We start from the raw sequence: 18,295 nt of genomic DNA on the forward strand, positions 1-18,295 counted from the left end.
TCATTATTTTATACTCAGCTCAGAGCTAGTGAATACATTACCCTACCCACATCTCTTGCTCACCATCATGGCGGACTATCTGCTCTATAACGTACTACATTCTGTTCCATTCATTTGCGTTGATTCTTCATCCTACTTTAACTCTAGTGTCCTTGGTTATTGACTGCCATAGCCGACAGCTTACATAGGGACAGCTATGGCGGGTACCGCGCTCAAGAGGCTAATGGCCGAATACAAACGTGAGTACAAATGCAACTCGCTAATGTTCAACTCTTGTCCCCCATTTAACTTTCGTCGAGTTTTAATTGCGTGTGCTCTCGTTTAATACGTACACACCATGTTAAACGGAGACACTTCCGTTTAAGTGGTGTCTGCAGTAGATAGAAAGTTGGCCCGTGGAAGAGTCGCCATGTAAACTTAATACAGTATATTTATCTTGTATCCCATTGCTATTAATCACAATTGTTAATTTACTCTGTAGAGGCCACCTTAGCGTAATATTTGGTGTTGTTGTGATAACTACTTTTCTGTTAGCAGATTCTGTGCAGTGCTCACTGTTAGCATCTTAGCGTGCTAGCCCAGTAGACGCAGGATGTAACCTGTCCACCTGCGTGTGTTTACAGAGCTGACTCTCAACCCACCGGAAGGAATCGTCGCAGGTAATGCTGACTTGTTGACTAATGACGTGACTGTTGTTTATGAGGCGCTATACCTCTTTGGCTCCAAATGACACTTTTTCTTAACCCGAAAAATCTAACAAACACTCCTACTGGCTAACATATGTTACCTGTTGTGGTTCAGAGAACGATTGTACAGAAAATGTCTATATTCTTAACAGTTAACCGAAAAGAAACACTGTCAGTTGTCGGAGATGTATTTCTAATATTTTCTCCACCTATTGTAGGAATATGAGAGTGTTAGATGGGCTCTTTAGTCATGCTCGTGTCAGTGTCAAGGTATGTGTCAGTATTTTGCAGCGGTGATCAAAAGAAAAGCAGAGACTTGTGTCGTAACAGTGTTGGTTAGCAAAGAACTCCAGTGTTAACCGCTGATTACAGGCGACGGAGTGGACTTCCGGTTCCTGTTTCCATTGTATTAGCAAGCTAATAGGCTATTAACATGGACGTTTTGAGATAAAAATACATTATGAACACAGTTGGACTCACGCACTGTATTAATAATGCAACAAGACACTCAAAGTATTATACGCTAATCAGAAAATGTAGACAAACAGAGAAGTTTATCGTAAACTTTCAAGGTTAACTGGAAAACGCGATAACCGGAGAGTACGCTAAGAAAGGTTCTACTGTATTTGTACTTGTTTACATGCACATGTGCTGTTTAGATGCCTCGGTACATGCTGCTAGGTGACAAGGTCGTGTGTTGTTTTGTGTGTTCCAGGTCCAGCCAACGAGGAGAACTTCTTTGAATGGGAGGCGCTCATCATGTGAGTACTGTCAATTATTGAGCCACAGAGCAGACAGAGATAAATGATATAATAAAACTCCTAGACATTGGACGTGTAACAGCATTGATGTTGAATAAATGAAGTAAATCTCATCATCAGCATAGTTTTTAGATAGCTAGATGTTTTATCGATCCCGAGGGAAATTCAAAATTCTGTGTTGCGTCCTTCAGCTGCATGGTAGATGTGGACTTTTTCCACGACCAAACCTGTCATCGTCTTCAGCGATGTTTCCCGTCTAGGTGATGTCAGTGAAGGCAGCAGCTGTGATTGTTAGTGTCAGTGTGTCCTTCAGTTGAGCCTGATGACATCACTCTCTAACACCCCATCATTGTCTGGGACAGTCCTCAGCTGGGAACCTTACTTGAACCACAAGAAAGAACATTGGGATGAAGAATGTCTTTTATTTAAGACAGCAGCAGCAGCATAGGTTGCATCATAACAGACAAGGGGCCTAACGGTACGCCATAATCACGGTTCTGTACATACCTTGGTTTTAAGGTCATGGTTCGGTTGATTTTCTGTACAATAAGGGAACAAAATGCATAAAACTGCTTAGCTTTTTTGTAACAAGCTTTAAAGGTGATAATGTTCCCTGGCTCCTAATTACACGTTTTTAAACGTTTTATAAAGTGAATGAGATTTGTCGTTAGGCCCAAGAAGGTGGAGTGGTGGTTCATGGCTCAGTCACGGCTCTTGCACAAGCACATACCCACAGTCTCAGAGAAAATATCGACAATTAGCAGTCATGGCTGAGCAGGAAGAGGGCCGGATATACAGTAGTAGTTTCTCCTTGGTGCTATTGCTAGCCACAACTCCTGCTAGCCAGGCTGGGCTATACTGTTTGTGTTTACCAAGTAGAAGTGTGACAAAAAAATCAATAAACAAAACTCAGATTATGAATACATGTACTGCTACAGCCCTACAACACACAACACATCATGATGAAAACACATCCTCATACCAAACCCCCACTGTACCAGCAGATGTTCATTTGAAATGTGCTTTAAAGCATCCATCCAGAGCAGCTTCTTTACCTTCTCAATCTTGTTACAAATATTACTTCTGATACCTCTTGTGTCCAAGTCCAGCTAAAGCAGTTGTTGTGGCTCTGGTCCGTCTCAGGGGTCCACAGGACACGTGTTTTGAAGGTGGCGTCTTTCCAGCTGTCCTCACCTTCCCCTCCGATTATCCTCTCAGCCCTCCGAAGATGAGATTCACCTGCGACATGTTTCACCCCAACAGTAAGTCCTGCAGCCCCACCACTACCCCAGTCCTCACACTGCTCAGTCACATGACCTTGCAAACAGGGAGCATCAAACTACTGCTATTTGGCCTGTCTGGACCTGCTATCGTGTTAGCTTGTTCTTAGTGCTCTGATTAGTGGACTGGGTTCACAACCGTCTGAGCACGCTCTGCACTGATTAAAGGACAGCTGACCCTTCACTACCATCATCATCATCATCATTAGTGCACACACCCTCTTGTTCTTTTGTCCTTGTGAGGACGTGTGCCAATGATGTCACTGAACTCACAGCAGTCATGTGACTCACACACACACAGTGGTCTGGTGGTCCATCAACAAGCAGCAGTAGCTGGAGTTCAATCGAGATCAAAGTCTCCCTCTTGCTATGACACCGCACACCTGGAAGCAAGTCTGCCACCCGCATCACAGAAAGACCGCAGCAGACACTCACCAGACCCACATCATGTGACGATGGGTGTCTTCTTTGTGGTTGCAGGATATTGTAATTAGTGGTCGACCGTCGGGGCCGATATTTGGAATTTTGAATTTTTATCGGCCTTTATTTAAATCCGACGGGCCGATATTAAGAAATCAGTTTAAAACTGGGTTATTTCGGCTCAGCTGCAGCCTCGCCTCCCTCTCTCCTTCCGTCTGCGACTTCTGTCTCCAGCATTGCTCCACCCATGACACCATCTGATTGGTTAAGCAAGCCACAGCATGCGTTAGTGGCAGAGCCAATCTGAAACGGACGCTGTCCTCACACACACAAATTGCTGAGAGGGAATTTTTTTTGTGTGGAGAACGTCCTGAGAGCAAACACATGTCAAGGTAAACGCAGAAAACTCTGGAAATTGTAATAAACATCCCAGTAATCTACATCTCACAACTACTACTAACGTTAGACTTACAGTAAATGGTTCAGATCATCCAGGAAAATGCAGTTTTTAAATCAATCTTTTTATTATTAAGGGATAAAAGAAATCCAAGCCTACATGGCCCTTTGTTAAAGTGATTGATTGCCCCCTAAAACCTAATAACTGGTTGGGCCACCCTTAGCAGCAACAACTGCAATCAAGCGTTTGCGATAACTTGCAATGAGTCTCTTACAGCGCTGTGGAGGAATTTTGGCCCACTTGTCTTTGCAGAATTTTTTAAGGTCATACCACCGCATATCAATGGGATTCAGCTCAGGACTCTGAGTAGGCCACTCCAAAGTCTTAATTTTGTTTTTCTTCAGCCATTCAGAGGTGGACTTGCTGGTGTGTTTTGGATCATTGTCCTGCTGCAGAACCCAAGTTGGTTTCAGCTTGAGGTCACGAACAGATGGTTGGACATTCTCCTTCAGGATTTTTTGGTAGTAGAATTCATGGTTCCATTGATCACAGCAAGTCTTCCAGGTCCTGAAGCAGCAAAACCGCCCCCAGACCATCACACTACCACCACCATATTTTACTGTTGGTGTGATGTTCTTTTTCTGAAATGAGGCATTACTTTCACGCCAGATGTAATGGGACACACACCTTCCAAAAAGTTAAACTTTTGTCTCGTCAGACCACAGAATATTTTGCCAAAGTGTTCCCAAAAAATGTAATACCTGACTGTGTGACCAACATACTAACCACTCGGCCATCGTGAGGCCCGCGAAGAAACCAGTGCAACAATTTGAATAACTCTACAATACTGCTTTAGCTAATTCTATCAACCCTAACACACCACATCTGCTACACTGCATGTGTGCTTATGTGTGCACTGTTCCAGTCATGTTATCCCCACCCTTGCAGTCTATCCAGATGGTCGGGTGTGCATCTCCATCCTGCACGCTCCCGGGGATGACCCAATGGGTTATGAGAGCAGCGCAGAGCGGTGGAGTCCTGTCCAGAGTGTGGAGAAGATCTTGCTGTCCGTGGTTAGCATGTTGGCCGGTAGGTGCTCCTTAATGGCTGCAGCCATAAAAAATTACATGTCTCCATGGAAACTCATCCTCCCTGCATCTCTTCCCCACCCCCCCAGAACCAAATGATGAAAGTGGAGCTAACGTGGATGCCTCTAAAATGTGGCGGGAAGATCGGGATCAATTTTACAAACTTGCCCAGAAGATCGTACGCAAGTCTTTGGGCCTTTAATGACAATATCATCAGCCATCATAGTGTGCGACTGTATGTGTGTCTTGTATGTGAAAGAGGCTATGGACCAGAGGTCGAAGGTCACTGTTCAGATGAACACCGTTTTCATACATGATGTGATAATTGTTCACCCCTGGCCACCTCCCACCCCCCATGCCACAGAAGGACTCACAAGAATATTAACACACACACAGACAGCTGCTATAGGAAGTGATGTCACATCATGGGAGCCTGTACTTCCTGGCAGGCATCTACTGTTTTGTTTTGTTTTTTGTTCAGCTCTGCTGCTTTGTGAAAACAGGAAGTTGTCAGCTGACACTGGTGTTTGTACAAGTTGGAACATGACCTGGCTCAGCTTTACCTTTGACCTTGTTGTGGCAAGCATCCACACACACCCCTCAGTCAGGAAGGAGGGATGACTTGCAGCAGCCGTTTTTCAACGAAAATGCATCTTGGCTCATTAATATTTACAGAGAGTGTGTGTTTGTGTGTGTGTGTGTGTATGTGCGTGCGCGCATGTGTGCGAGGCAGACAGCCAGGGTGAGGCGCTCTGCTTGAAGCGGGGGAATTCCTGCCCTCCCTGATTCCACTAAGAGCAAGACACACAGACAAGCGGCCTCTGGCTCATCTTTTCATCTTTCTTGTCATCTTAACGTGACAACACTTCAAACGCTCGCCAGGCTGCACTCACACAGACAACACTTGTCAACAGAGGGATAAGCTAATAAACTTGGCGCACCAAAAAATAAAGTTGATCACTTTCAACGTAACCTGTCTCATTTGTGCAATTTAGTGCAATATTGCTTTTATGGAGTGACGAGTGGAAAAAATGTCATGAAATAACATCAAAGGATTTAAGTATGAGATATTGATCATTCGCTCATATTTTGATCTTGTTAGCTAACCCACATTTATGTATGATGTCAACACCTGATGAAAGTAAGAATAAAAGAAAATCAAACCGTCAACACTTAACACAAACAGCTTCATAAAACACGTAATTAAGACATTAATAACAGATTGTTAAATGTGTTTTCTGAAGAAACCGGATGTCCTTGAATTGCACACCTTGATGGAAACCACCATCTATCTTCTGCATCACATTTGTTTGAAGGAGGCGGTTTATGGCTTTTTGGCTCCGCCCCGCTCTTTCAAGCGAGTGCAGGTGGAGCGAGCGTCTCACCTGCAGCTCAACTCCCTCTCTGCACTGGATCGAGCGTCACGTGGACATGAAGCTGCCAAGGGTGAAGACTGAAGTAGCACCACTCGGCATCTGTCAGGACTAAACCATTCATCTCCTGACAATCTCTGGCAGTGAAAATTGGAGGAGGAAATGATGAGAACATCGCAGAAGTTGTCAGACTTCGCTCTGGACCATACGGGACCATCCACGATGTTGGTAGACCTGTGTGGTAGCACCGACTGATCCTTAGATGTCTGTTTCTACCATTAGGTGTTTCTTCAGTCTTGGTACTGTTGATCGCCAATGAGCTCGAAAATAGCGGCTTGTGACTGAGGAGGTTGTTGGACAAGCAGCCCACCAAGGTGAGCTTGAAGCAACCAGCCGTGATGTTGACATGCAGGGCCCTGCTTGTCACCGAGGCGCTGCTGTTCTACGCAGTCCTGAGTCACAGCTGGAGACCCTGCACAGGTAGCACACCTTTTACGACAAAATTCACCTGTACGCACCTGGCCCATCTGACATTTGGGATTTGATCTGTTCTTTCACCAGACCTGCTGCCTCTTGACCTCCTGGCCAGGGTGTTGCCGCAACAAGGGCAAGCCACGTCCCCACAGGTATGACACAGGTGGGTTGGTAGGAGGGGCAGAGACTGACAAGAAATGTGCAATAAACTGACCTGTTAGGTGCAGTTGGTACAGTCCAGAGGGTCCAGAGGTCTTCGTTTGTCCAGTTCCATGGCAACATTGCTGAGTTTTCCTGCCTCTCAAATCTTCATCAACTGTGACTTCTTCCCTGCTGAGTTCTCATTGGTCACTACTTTCAAGATGCCGAGGCTGAGACAGAAGGTGACCTTGATCCAAAATCCAGTCTAGTCTGTCCTGGTCTAAGTTCTCTCCCTCTCCTGTGCTGTTTATTCTGCTGAACTCTTTCCATGTTTGTTGTAGTGTCATCTAGTCTCTTCTGTGCTGTTCTAGTTTTGCCTGGTCTTTTCCAGGCTTGTGCATTTGTTTCTCCTGCCTGGCGTGTTCTAAGCTACTGTAGCCTCAGATGGTCTTTCCAGTATGTTCAAGCCTATGTGCTAGTGTTGCTGGTCTCTTCAAGTTTCTCCTGATCTGGTTGCTAATCCAATCAACTTTCTCTCTGCTTCCAGAGGAACGAGTATATCTTCTCTATGGTGGGGGAGGAGGCGGATTCACTGTTGCTGGGGTTACGTGTTTCACAGAACTGCATCCATTTAATGGTCAATCATCCTAGCGCCGGGAGACGGAGCCGGCTGACCTTCAAGGAAGTGCGATTGGACGATAACCACTGGCACACGATAGTGCTGGCCGTCACTGGACCGCACGCGGCTCTGACCATCGACTGTGGACTGCCGCTGGAGCTGTGAGTCACAGAGTCCATTATGACTGCGTCAGCTAAATGTACAGTTGGAGACAGCAGAGGACCAGATGCTTCTTAACAAATGTCTCATCTCGCAGTACACATGTTCACCCCTTCCCTGCCGCCTTAAGCACCAGAGGGTCCAGGGTCTTCATCGGTACCAGGAGGAGGAGAACGGGACGCTTCTCTGTGAGTATTCAAGCTTCAGGCGTTGTTTACTTCACTCGAGCCTCAAGCTTGCCTTCCCACGAAGTACCTGACGAAGCTCCAAGTCGCAGCTGTGGAATTTTATGAATCGATGGTTTCAGGGTTTACTACGTCAGCTGGTTCTGCTGCCTGGTTCAGATGCCACTTCTAGGCTGTGTCCGAGCTCAGACCCCCACCTGGCAGAGCTGGTTGTCCCCCAAGTCCTCATGTCAACACCCATCAGGTCAGACTGGCCCGGTCCAGTTTACCCTTACGGTGAGTATCCCAACATAAGCAGTAAAATATCGAGATATTTTTTTCATTTGCAGTGTTTTGCTCATTTTTGTACAAATGCTAAAGTCAAGTGATAAGTGTGGTTATTTCAAAAATTACGCAACACTGATATAGACAAGTAGGAAAATCATGTGAGTGAAATGAATGTGAATGTTTTTCGATGAATAAAGAACAACAACATGACTCAAAGAAAATATATACGTATGTCATGATTAAATATAAAATAATAACAAATAGATGATAGATAAAATAGCGTCGATCCAATAAAAACTGACCTGTGATACATTCTGCGCTACTGATGAGTTGACAAATGTGTTTTAAGTCTTGGATGTGATGTTCTCAACTAAAGGTTTCTCGGATGCTGTGGGGGAGGCCTTGAACCTCGGCAGCTGTAGATGCTGTGTGTGATATGGATTGTAATGCTTCAAGGGGAAATTCCGTTTACAGTCTGCTGTGTATATGTTGTATTGCACACCACACATAAGAGGACCGCACACATGCCAGGCATGCAAGGAGGCACACCAGAGAAAGAGGGGGCAGGGTTCGGCGCCTTGCTCAAGAGCACCTTGACAGTAATCAGAAAGCAGACAGTGTCTCTCCAACAACTCGTTGGAATTTCTTTTTGTCTGCAGCATGACTAGAACCAAAGCCCAAGTCTTTTCCCCAAGTTTCATATACAGTGGAATCCGTTTGATGCCTCACATTAACTTAAGCGTCAACGTCATCAAAACCGAATTGAGCCACGCATGCACATTTACTTCGTCCAGAGACATAGGGACAACGGGTGGTGACAAAGGATTTTTGAACGGACAACAGTTTGTTTGCTTTTCTCAATTTGTGCATATTTTATTTATTATTCTTCCTATAGTCTACAGTGTACTTGGCTAAAGTTTTCATACATGTGCAAATCTTTGTTCCGATGAAACAATTAAAAATAAAAGAAGTGTTAAATGGGTGCATTTTGTTAGTTGCTGAGGTAAAATCCAGGTTAAAACTGCCATGCTTTTATTTTGAACCTTACTTTGCACTGAACAGAAAGTCACTATTTGCATACTTTTATACTATGTAACTAGACAGTAGTTATCCTGCTGTCATTGTTTCACACTGCGTAGCGATACTAAATATGTGTGTGTGTGTGCGTGTCTGTAACATATTTTTCATAGAAATAATCTCTTTGGGTCTCAAAATGTATGTTGCCAATAGTGGTCGATCCCATACAGTATGTTGTTGACATAAACGACACATGAGCGGGTCCCACTGTACCTGTATGTAGGAAAGTGTTATGTTATATGACTGTGTGATGTTCAGAGGCGGAGGTGACGGTGACAGCAGGGAGTCGTCCGCCTTGTTCCCGTGCAGAAGAAGGTCAGCTGTGGTTTAATGTTCCCAGGAAAAGTGTCCACATGTGTGACGGCCTCATGTGGAAAAGTCTTTTCGGTGGTGAGTAATATCAAAGGCCAGGCCTTCATCGCCATTAAACAGTCTGAGCCGCATGGCTTTGACACCTTTGACTGGTCCAAACGTGAGGAAGTGAGAGTGTCGTCAAGGCGGCTTTGGCTCAAGAATCAAGCATGCGTGTCTGCAGGTTCCGAGCGTCTGGACTACTTGGAGGACTTCCAGGACTTGTACACATTCTCCGAAACCTTCGACATGGAAGTCTTCTCCATACCATCTGCAGGCCTCTTCATGGCTGCTGCCAACAGGTGAGAAGTTTTTTAAATGTGTTCCTGTGAACGAGGCGGGCCAACTGTTTCCTACTTCCGCAGGGACTCTGGGCCCGGCTCGGGTATCTATAGGTGGACCAACGGGTCTTTTGGGCTTCATCAGAACATCAGCACTCAGGAGGCTCGAGCTTGGAAACATTTCACCATAGACGGCCAGGTGAGCCAGGGGGGTGGTGAGGGGGAGTGGGGTACAAATACAAAATACGTCGGATTACATGGAGTTTGAAGAAAAGAGACCTGAGCTTCCATGCTGTTGGATGCTGTGTCCGAGTTTACCACAGCCTTAACACAAAATCCATGTAAAAGTTACCTCCAACCCAACTGAATAACGCAAACATGACCTTCTCTTCTATGGCAAACGTCACCTTGCCCTCCTTCCCCACAGCTAACGCTAGCTGCTAACCTGAATCCTCCTGAAGGCAGCAGATGTTCATTTGATACAAAATGAAGGAATGCTGTTTAAATGAAGAAGAGAACCAGGGATTGAGTGAGTTGAAGGGGTTGAAGCTGTGTTGGGCGTGTGACTCTTTCCGCCATTGTTTGGCCACCACCTGAGCACACAAACACGGACAATGTTGAGCATTGTACATCGTCAACATTTTGTCACAGTTTGTCCCGATTGGCCGCTCCGATAACGGTGAGGCGTTCTTTTCACTCAGGAATAGAACAGGCAACGCTGGACGTCTCGTATGTCAGTCAGAGACGCGGCACATGGCTCTTGTTTGCGCCTGTGTCAACATAAGCACCTGTTGGCAGGTGAACAACACGTTTTCTCCTGCTTCAGTCTTTCCTCGTGGTGGCAAACTCAAAGGAGGTGGAGCCGGAGCTGTCAGTCATCTACCGGTGGAATGGGCGGCGGCAGCGTTTTGTGCGCCATCAAACGTTGGAGACTCATGCCGCTGTGGACTGGGAGGCCTTTCACATGCACAACCACAGCTTCCTGGTGGTAGCCAATCACAGACGAGGTCAACAAGAAGTAGACGTGTCATGTCAGAATATTGAATTCTGTTGGCTGTCGAGCAATGACATGAAAACGAATGTCTCCATCCTGTGTGCAGCCAGAGACTCCAATCACAACATCAACAGTGTCATCTACAGGTGGAACCAAAAGTCCAAGGTAGAGTGTTCGGATCTGCTCTCCGCTGCCCTTTGATGCTTCCTTTTCTGACGTTCGGTCTCGTCAGCTCTTTGAGGTCAACCAGACCCTGTCCACCTCTGGAGCATACGACTGGGAGTTCTTTACCATTGGACCATACCACTTCCTCGTGGTCGCCAACACCTTCGATGGTCAGACCACCGTCATCTCCTCAACCATTTACGTCTGGCTGAATGGACGTTTCCGCACCTTCCAGAACATCCCGGTCAGTGTTTGATCAATGGTCGGTCTGTTCAGAGTCATGACCTCCTGTGTTCTTTTTTGAACTTGCTGTTGTCGCTACAGACGCTGGGGGCGACAGACTGGGAGACGTTTGAGATCGATGGCAGGTTCTTTTTGGCTGTAGCCAATAGTCAGAAGGTGTCCGAACGAGGCCCGAGTCTCTATAGCATCAACTCCACCGTGTATGAGCTCAGCACCATCAGCTGGACCTTCATTCGCTTCCAAGACATCCTAACCCACAGGTGTGTGGAAAGATTCTCAGGACAGAACTTTTTCTAGAGATCTTGAATACCTAAAACTTGCGGCACTTCTTCTGCTCAGCGCCCTGGACTGGGAGTTCTTCACCGTGGGACAGGAGAAGTTTTTGGTGGTAGCCAACTCTCATGATGGAAGGTCATACTCTGTGAATAGTGTGGTCTACAGGTGAATACTTCCTGTCATTTGGTTGCCACGGAAGCCCTTCTATCCTTGTCTTCATACTGCTGTGGTTTCAGGTGGCAGGGCTATGAGGGCTTTGTTCCTGTCCACAACCTGCCCACATTCGGCTGCAGAGATTGGGAACACTTCAGCACAGACAGAGGCTCCTTCCTGGTGTACTCCAGTGCCACCTCCAGACTCAGCAAGGTGTTCAAATTCAGGACATATTGATTGCCTCCTGCTCTTGAGAACTCGTTCCAGACCATCCATCCATCTTCTACAGTTTATCCTGTTCCGGGTTGTGGGTGACCTGGAGCTTATCCCAGCTAACTGTGCTCCAAAGCCAGATTACATCCTGGAAAGGATGTCAGTCAGTCACACGGCATATAGCGACAGACAACTATTCACAACGGTCCCTGAATCTGAGAGGGAATCGATCTTACTACACTATCAGCGAGTTTTTCCAGACCTAAAAATGGAAGCTCTCACTTGCAACCAACATCAGCACTGACGTTAGCGCTTGCACATACCTAAAACATCACAGCTAAAGTGCGGATAATGCCTCTGCGTAGTCACTACGCCATCTTGATCCTTTTTATAGCTCTTTGTCAGGGTTGAGTGCGCGATGACGCCCAGTTACATTACGAGCGGTCACATTAACAGGCGGTAAAACACACAGCCGCACTAGCATGCGCCGCTAAACTAAACTAACCCAACTGGCTTCCATTCACGCTCCGTCAGAGAGGAGTTTTAAAGTTGTTTTGCCAACTTTTGCCGGTTGTTAAACGACAAACTTATAACTAAGCTAACTGCTTGCTAGTAGCATCAACAGCCATCGCTATTTGTATCACATACACACAAGTACTTTGATAAAAGTACGGAGCTAGGATGCCAATGCTGCATTCCAGGAAACTACCTCCCACTAGGAGTTTGATGCCCTCAGGAATACAGCAGAAGTGTGGTTCCAGGAAGCTGATGCTGCCTTGTCTGCTGCTGGAGGGAAGCAGAAAATATCCTTTTTGAAGCTTCCAAGGTCCAAACGTAACGCTTTAGGGATGGGAATGCCGTCTCTTTGAAGAGACCAGGACCTTATGGCTGAACTCACTAAAAAGAGACGGCTCTTTGGCTCCCAAGTGTCTTATTTTTTTCTTCTTAATTTATTACCAGAATATTACTAAAGTTATGTGTAAAATCGATTACTAATGTACAAAACATATAAATGTTTATTATTTATATAAATAATATACTCAACATGAAACACAGTGTTAGTCTCTTTTCTTCCAACTGCACTGGCAGTTCTACCGTGACGGTTTAGGTTACTCGTTGAAACGTCTTCAAATGTGCAATGTCTGCTGCAGCCACTCATTTTCTCACTTTTCCATGGTTTATTTCGTACTAGGTTACTGCTGTCATTAATTGCTTGCAAGAGGGGCGGTTAGTTGCATGAATTAAATGACACTGTCCGTGCAGATTACGAATGATAACCGACACATTCATAGAAATAAAATACATAGACTCACAATGATTCAAAAGTCAAACCCACAGCGCACTCGCTCACGTGCGACTACATTTGTGTGCGCAAGCATAAATCAATAAAAAAATAAACAAATGGCCTAGTCTGGGTATGCTGTTGACTGCCCTCCATGTGTGATTAGTTGTGTTGTGTTCACTCACACAAACGCAGGCTTTATTTGCAGCCGTGCTCTACCGAACCTGGTATCAGGATTCGTTTGCATTGTTTTCATTGCACTTTCTGTATTATGTCCATGTCACTTGGAAAGCCCACCATTCTGATCATTAAACATCGGCGCTATAGTTGATCATCTGACACATTTTATTTGGAATATCACTACTATATACCCTATGCTTCCTTTTGTCTATTACAGTACCGACATGGCCCAAAAATGATACCCCGGGATCAGTCCAGTCTTTCAGCGATCAATAGTCTGTGATGCGTCTGACCGATCCCACTCGGGCGCTCCTGCTCCCCCACTCGCTGAACCTTTTGTACTTCCCGGGTCTGATCAGGTACATCCTACCCAGGTAGTTGGGCTGCTCGTAGAAGAGCCAGTTGCCGTCAGTTACGGTGCAGGAGAAAATGTCCTGCTTCTGGAAGCGCTCCATGACGCTGGGACAGTCATCCGCCAGGTCCATCATCTCACCTCCGAACTCGATGCGCTCGAACAGGCGCATGTTGAAGGTCCCACGCTCCTGGTGGACAATATAAATATTATTTCATTAAATGCATTGCATACCGTGAATGCACGGGGAGGACGGGGTGATAATTGGAGAGAGGCTGTTATTTCCTACATGTGAAAAGTCCGATACTGTCATGAGATTTAATAATGATTAGGAGTGCATGAGAAAGTGGAACGTAAAACTCTTTGACACCACGGCCATTTACAGCAGCAACAAAACCTGAGTTGTAATGCTACTAAGGAGCAAATTCCGCATTAATAGTGCTGATGAGTTCATTGCAAACAACATCCAGGACTTTCACACCAACGGCTGAGTAGCAGCATTTTAAAGGGCATGCAGAGGTCGGTAGATAAAGCTGCTGAATGCTGACCACTCATGACCACAATGCGGCTGCCACCATCTTGTGTTGTTGGAAGTTGCCCCCAGCTCCAGTTGTTAACGCCAATGTTTTTTGATGTGACACTAATTAGAGGCCACGACAGCTATTTGCTTTTGTAGAGCGTGGACCCAGCAACTATAAGAGACCGCCTCCTATTTTTTGTAGCATTCACGGTATACTGTATTTTATTTATACACCCCCAGTGCAATACAGTAAGAAGTGTTTGTCGACGACACACCCTGCGACTAGTGAAGTCTATTCAAGCAGAGGCCATTTTTTGAGCAAATATGTTACAAGCGGTCCACTGTCATTTTTTTGCGACTCACCATCGGGATGACGCGGCAGGACCCCACCGTCTCGCCCAGACCGGTCCAGTGTTGGCGATCCGGGTAGTCGCCCCTCTTCAGGTAGCACTGGTTGCCGCCGTAGTGGTCTCTGTCGTAGATCATGAAGCATCCGGCCTCCACCCTAATGGAGCCACATCGAGACAGGAAGGGCGTCAAGTCCACGCAGTCGTGGCCGCACTGGAAACAGGCGCCGGAGAAGTCCTTGTCTTCGTAAAAGATGATCTAGAAAAGGACAAATTGTGAGGCCGCTCATGATGAAGAGGGGTGTGTTGAGTGTTTACCTTCGCCATGTTGGCCTGTTTTCCCCAAACCGGACCCGTCTGTCCTGCCGTCCGACCTGTTACGTACTTTATGTAGTAAATGTGAAACGCAGACTCAGCACGTGTCATTCACATTGTAATAAGTCTGCATGGAGCATTAGCCTACAGACCTATTGTTCTCAATGGCATGGTAACGCATAGTGTATTTGTTTCAGACATGTTTAACAAGTCACATTGAGGAACATCACTGTTGCGCTTGCACAATTCAACATGTCCAAATCGGAGTAGGAAGTTATGTTAAACCTAGATTAACCTAAATAATGTTTAAACCAAGAAGTAGACATAACATCGGCGCTAACCCATTATACTAAAGCAAGATTTAGTATAATGTTATTTATTTTTACATTCAAAAAATATGGATAATGTATCAAATAATTATACACATTTTAGCAAATGTATTTATAAATGACGTCTTTAATACGACAGTGTACTGCCCACGGTGGTTATGTTGAGCACTGCAGCTTTCCAAGCGTCATCACACCAGCGGATGGAATGACGCTGGTTGTCATGGAAATTCCCCCAAACAACTTCAGATCAATTTCTTAATAATTTGGTGCTTCTGTGCATGTGTCAGTGTTTTATTCAAGCTTCCAACGAGATCTAGGATTATTTTAGCCGACCAATCCCAGCAGGACAACATCCCTCCAAGGCGCAGGGAGCAAGAACAAAAGTCAACAAATTTGAGCACGGACGCCATTTTATTCAGCGTGTGAGAAAGTGCAAAGAGTAGACACTTGACAAGGATCTCGGTCTTCCTTAGAGGTCCATGAGACGCTTGATGGAGCCCACCCTGGAAGTGGTGCCGCTCCACTCGTTGAAGCTCCTGTAGGCTCCGGGCCGCAGGTAGAAATGGCGCCCCCTGTAGTTGGGCTGCTCGTACAGGAGCCAGTGGCCGTCGGCCACATCGCACGAGTTGAAGTTGGAGACACGGAAGCGGTCGCTGAGGTTGGGGCAGTCGTCGGTCAGTTCCATCATCTGGCCCTCCATGTCAAAGTGCTCGTACAGCCTCAACCTGAAGGTGCCGCGGTGCTACAGAGGGGGTAGGAAGGTTATGAACAGGGTTCCTATGGGTTTGACATTTCAAAATTACATAGTTTTATTAGAGTTGCGACAATTAATTAATGAACCAATGATTAATCGATTATCAAATTCATCAACAACTATTTTGGTATTTGATTAATCATTTTTTTATTTAACAATGTAAATATCCTCTAAATTTAGCCTCTCTAGTGTGAATATTTCCTCAGTCATCTGTGAAAGCAGACCCATTATTTTTGTATTCGACTTGGGCTGTCCTACCTAGTCGGACTAGTGTTTGTCCCTTCTACCTAGTCATTGAGCATGAATGAATGAACTGATGAAGCCTGCTCAGATGAGAGGCAAAACATCTTGTAAGACAACCTGCACCAGCTGCGAATTCACACACATCAGCTCTGACTTTTGAAAAAGCGATGGACATTTTTGCATCTTTTCTGATATGTTGTGGACCAAACCATATTGATCGATTTCATATCGCTTTGGTTTTCAATTAATCAAAACAAGCAGCTTCAGATTAGGTGAGTAACCAAATGAATTAGTTGCAGCCCTAGAATCATGTACATAAATTATGGAATTAATCGTTGGTTTTTGTTACTCTGAATATGTATGCTGTTATGTGACCGTGACTTTTCCAGGGGATCATAGCCACAGTAGGTAACGTAGCTCAAACGAAGGATTGGAGGAGGATATGACCATTCAGTTTGTCAATCTTCCCAAACGTTTTCTGGGATGTTTCGCCCACTGTGTGTTCTCACACAAACATTTTAGCTGCCCATGAAAATGCCTTAGAACAACAGATCAATCTATTTCTTCCTTTCTTTTTTTTAGTTATTCATAATTTTATCTTTTAGCATACGGAACAGTAATAAAAATCTTGGAAACATGAATATTTTGCCATTCTTGATTTTCTATTTTCCATACTTTTGCAGACCTGGAAATGTCTAAAGTCAAATTCCATACTTCCCATACTTAGGAACCCTGTATGAAGATCATGTCTGCACTCATTAAATGCTCAAATCAGTTTATACTCAGGAAGTTGTGGAAATTACATGACTTTTTTAAATTAAGGTCAAAACATTTGACATTTATTTACAATTTAAATAATTTCTAAAATTATTATAATTTTCTGTGTTGTTTTTTTAAGTATATTAAATATTAACAGTGACAGTAAAAAAATATATTTGTGTACAACACATTTTGTAAAAGCGTTAATATATTTTTTTTCTGCATTTCCCCTATGGAATAAAAAATAATTTAAATATTGAAATACTTTGATATTACATTACAGTATAGTATCTACTGTAATATTCAAATCGTTGTAATAATTATAAATAAAACAAAACAAAATGTACATTGTTTAGATACTATTATATTCTTGGATATAAGGATCCTAAAATAATGAAATCATTTATTTTTTCAATATCTTATTGAATATTTCCTATGATATGTTTAGGGTACAAACTCACTGGCGTCTTCATTAGGTTCACCTGCACAATGGTAATTTTTGACACCATGGGGGGGGGCATTTTACATATTATGTTGTTGTTTTTTGAAGTCATACTTAACTACATGAGCGGGTCCAAGTGATATTGGTATGATGCTGTGCAGTTCAACACATCCCGCAATACGCAATACTAAACATATTGTTAAATGAATGACGGTGGCACTTAAAAGAGACTGTTATCATCTTGAAAAGATTGAATTGAGGGGCTTCAATAGCGCTTCACAGTGGCGCACTTTACACCCATAAACCCTTCGAAGCTGCTGTCCAAAGTTCATTCTATTCTGGCTACTCTAAAACAGTTGGTTATCACCTGTTAGGATATTGTAAACAATCAGCTGATCGCCTGATAGTATAGACGCTACTATGTGATTGTAGGAATAAGAGTGTGTGACAGGTAAAGGAGGAAGGGGGTGGAGGGAGGCCTTACCATGGGGATGAGGCGGCAGGAGCGCACGCATTCATTCATGCATGTGGTGCCCATGTAGTCAGGGTTGTCGCCCCTGCTCATGAAGCACTGGTTGCCCATGTAGCCGGGGCGGTCATAGATCATGAACATGCCGCTCTCCACACGGATGGAGTGGCAGCGGTCAAACATGGCCTGCAGGTCTGTGCAGTCGCCCGTGCACTCGTAGTGACGGCCCCGGAAGTTCCTGTCCTCGTAGAAGATGATCTGGAAGAACAAAGCAAAAATAAATAAAACTTCATGTGAATGATAGAGGAATAACGTCAAGTGTTGCATGCTGACCTTGCCCATTTTTGCAGTCTGAGTGTGTGCTTTTCTTGGCAAACAGACAAGTGTCACGCTTATATATATATATATGTGTACACACACACACACACTCATTGCTTGTTGTAGACAAGGACCACTGTCAGCACAGATCCTGCAGGAGTCTTCTCCGTCCTCTGGCTCATTGTGCAGCTTCCAGAAAGATCCGGCATTCTGTTGCTGCGTTCCTTTTGTTTGCTTCAATGGGATGCAGTCTATGACGGTGGTACCGCTTTAAATGGAGCTCTGGAAACACAGGAAAGCGACACTCAGCAACATTTGAGTCACGGTTACGTGCAGTATGTGTATTTACTTCTATACTATTTTATAAATGCACAAGACTTCT

At 44.8% G+C, this 18,295-nt stretch overlaps 4 protein-coding genes across 7 annotated transcripts; 2 read left to right on the top strand and 2 right to left on the bottom strand.

Moving 5' to 3' along the window:
* Positions 1-82: 82 nt before the first annotated feature.
* Positions 83-5,569, top strand: ube2g2 (ubiquitin-conjugating enzyme E2G 2 (UBC7 homolog, yeast)). Of its 2 annotated transcripts, none has more exons than XM_054787862.1 (6): positions 83-239; positions 624-659; positions 1,402-1,447; positions 2,591-2,709; positions 4,493-4,633; positions 4,722-5,569. In XM_054787862.1, exons 1-6 carry the CDS (start codon positions 197-199, stop codon positions 4,832-4,834), a joined length of 498 nt encoding a protein of 165 aa, XP_054643837.1. In that variant the 5' UTR covers positions 83-196; the 3' UTR covers positions 4,835-5,569. The 2 variants fall into 2 exon arrangements, with proteins under 2 accessions (XP_054643837.1, XP_054643838.1); XM_054787863.1 differs by having other exon boundaries at positions 139-239; positions 538-659; positions 4,722-5,565.
* Positions 5,570-5,945: 376 nt separating this feature from the next.
* LOC129187976 (thrombospondin-type laminin G domain and EAR repeat-containing protein-like) lies at positions 5,946-12,637 on the top strand. Of its 3 annotated transcripts, XM_054787860.1 has the most exons (15): positions 5,946-6,485; positions 6,567-6,631; positions 6,701-6,862; positions 7,168-7,400; positions 7,496-7,586; positions 7,706-7,859; positions 9,186-9,317; positions 9,463-9,580; positions 9,644-9,758; positions 10,386-10,566; positions 10,660-10,718; positions 10,786-10,962; positions 11,043-11,221; positions 11,301-11,402; positions 11,474-12,637. In XM_054787860.1, exons 1-15 carry the CDS (start codon positions 6,404-6,406, stop codon positions 11,625-11,627), a joined length of 2,004 nt encoding a protein of 667 aa, XP_054643835.1. In that variant the 5' UTR covers positions 5,946-6,403; the 3' UTR covers positions 11,628-12,637. The 3 variants fall into 3 exon arrangements, with proteins under 3 accessions (XP_054643835.1, XP_054643833.1, XP_054643836.1); XM_054787858.1 differs by having other exon boundaries at positions 10,386-10,718; XM_054787861.1 differs by lacking the exons at positions 5,946-6,485; positions 6,567-6,631 and having other exon boundaries at positions 6,831-6,862; positions 7,168-7,191; positions 7,272-7,586; positions 10,386-10,718.
* Positions 12,638-12,879: 242 nt separating this feature from the next.
* On the bottom strand, positions 12,880-14,673 carry LOC129187964 (gamma-crystallin M2-like). The gene is made up of 3 exons (XM_054787836.1): positions 14,603-14,673; positions 14,301-14,543; positions 12,880-13,607 (listed from the first exon to the last, which is right to left on the bottom strand). The coding sequence occupies exons 1-3, from the start codon at positions 14,609-14,611 to the stop codon at positions 13,335-13,337; spliced, it is 525 nt and encodes a 174-aa protein (XP_054643811.1). The 5' UTR covers positions 14,612-14,673; the 3' UTR covers positions 12,880-13,334.
* Positions 14,674-15,320: 647 nt separating this feature from the next.
* Positions 15,321-18,091, bottom strand: LOC129187963 (gamma-crystallin S-1-like). The gene is made up of 3 exons (XM_054787835.1): positions 17,929-18,091; positions 17,611-17,853; positions 15,321-15,670 (listed from the first exon to the last, which is right to left on the bottom strand). The coding sequence occupies exons 1-3, from the start codon at positions 18,025-18,027 to the stop codon at positions 15,398-15,400; spliced, it is 615 nt and encodes a 204-aa protein (XP_054643810.1). The 5' UTR covers positions 18,028-18,091; the 3' UTR covers positions 15,321-15,397.
* Positions 18,092-18,295: the final 204 nt, after the last annotated feature.

Source organism: Dunckerocampus dactyliophorus, chromosome 9 (assembly GCF_027744805.1).
Source record: "Dunckerocampus dactyliophorus isolate RoL2022-P2 chromosome 9, RoL_Ddac_1.1, whole genome shotgun sequence".
Taxonomy (NCBI): domain Eukaryota; kingdom Metazoa; phylum Chordata; class Actinopteri; order Syngnathiformes; family Syngnathidae; genus Dunckerocampus; species Dunckerocampus dactyliophorus.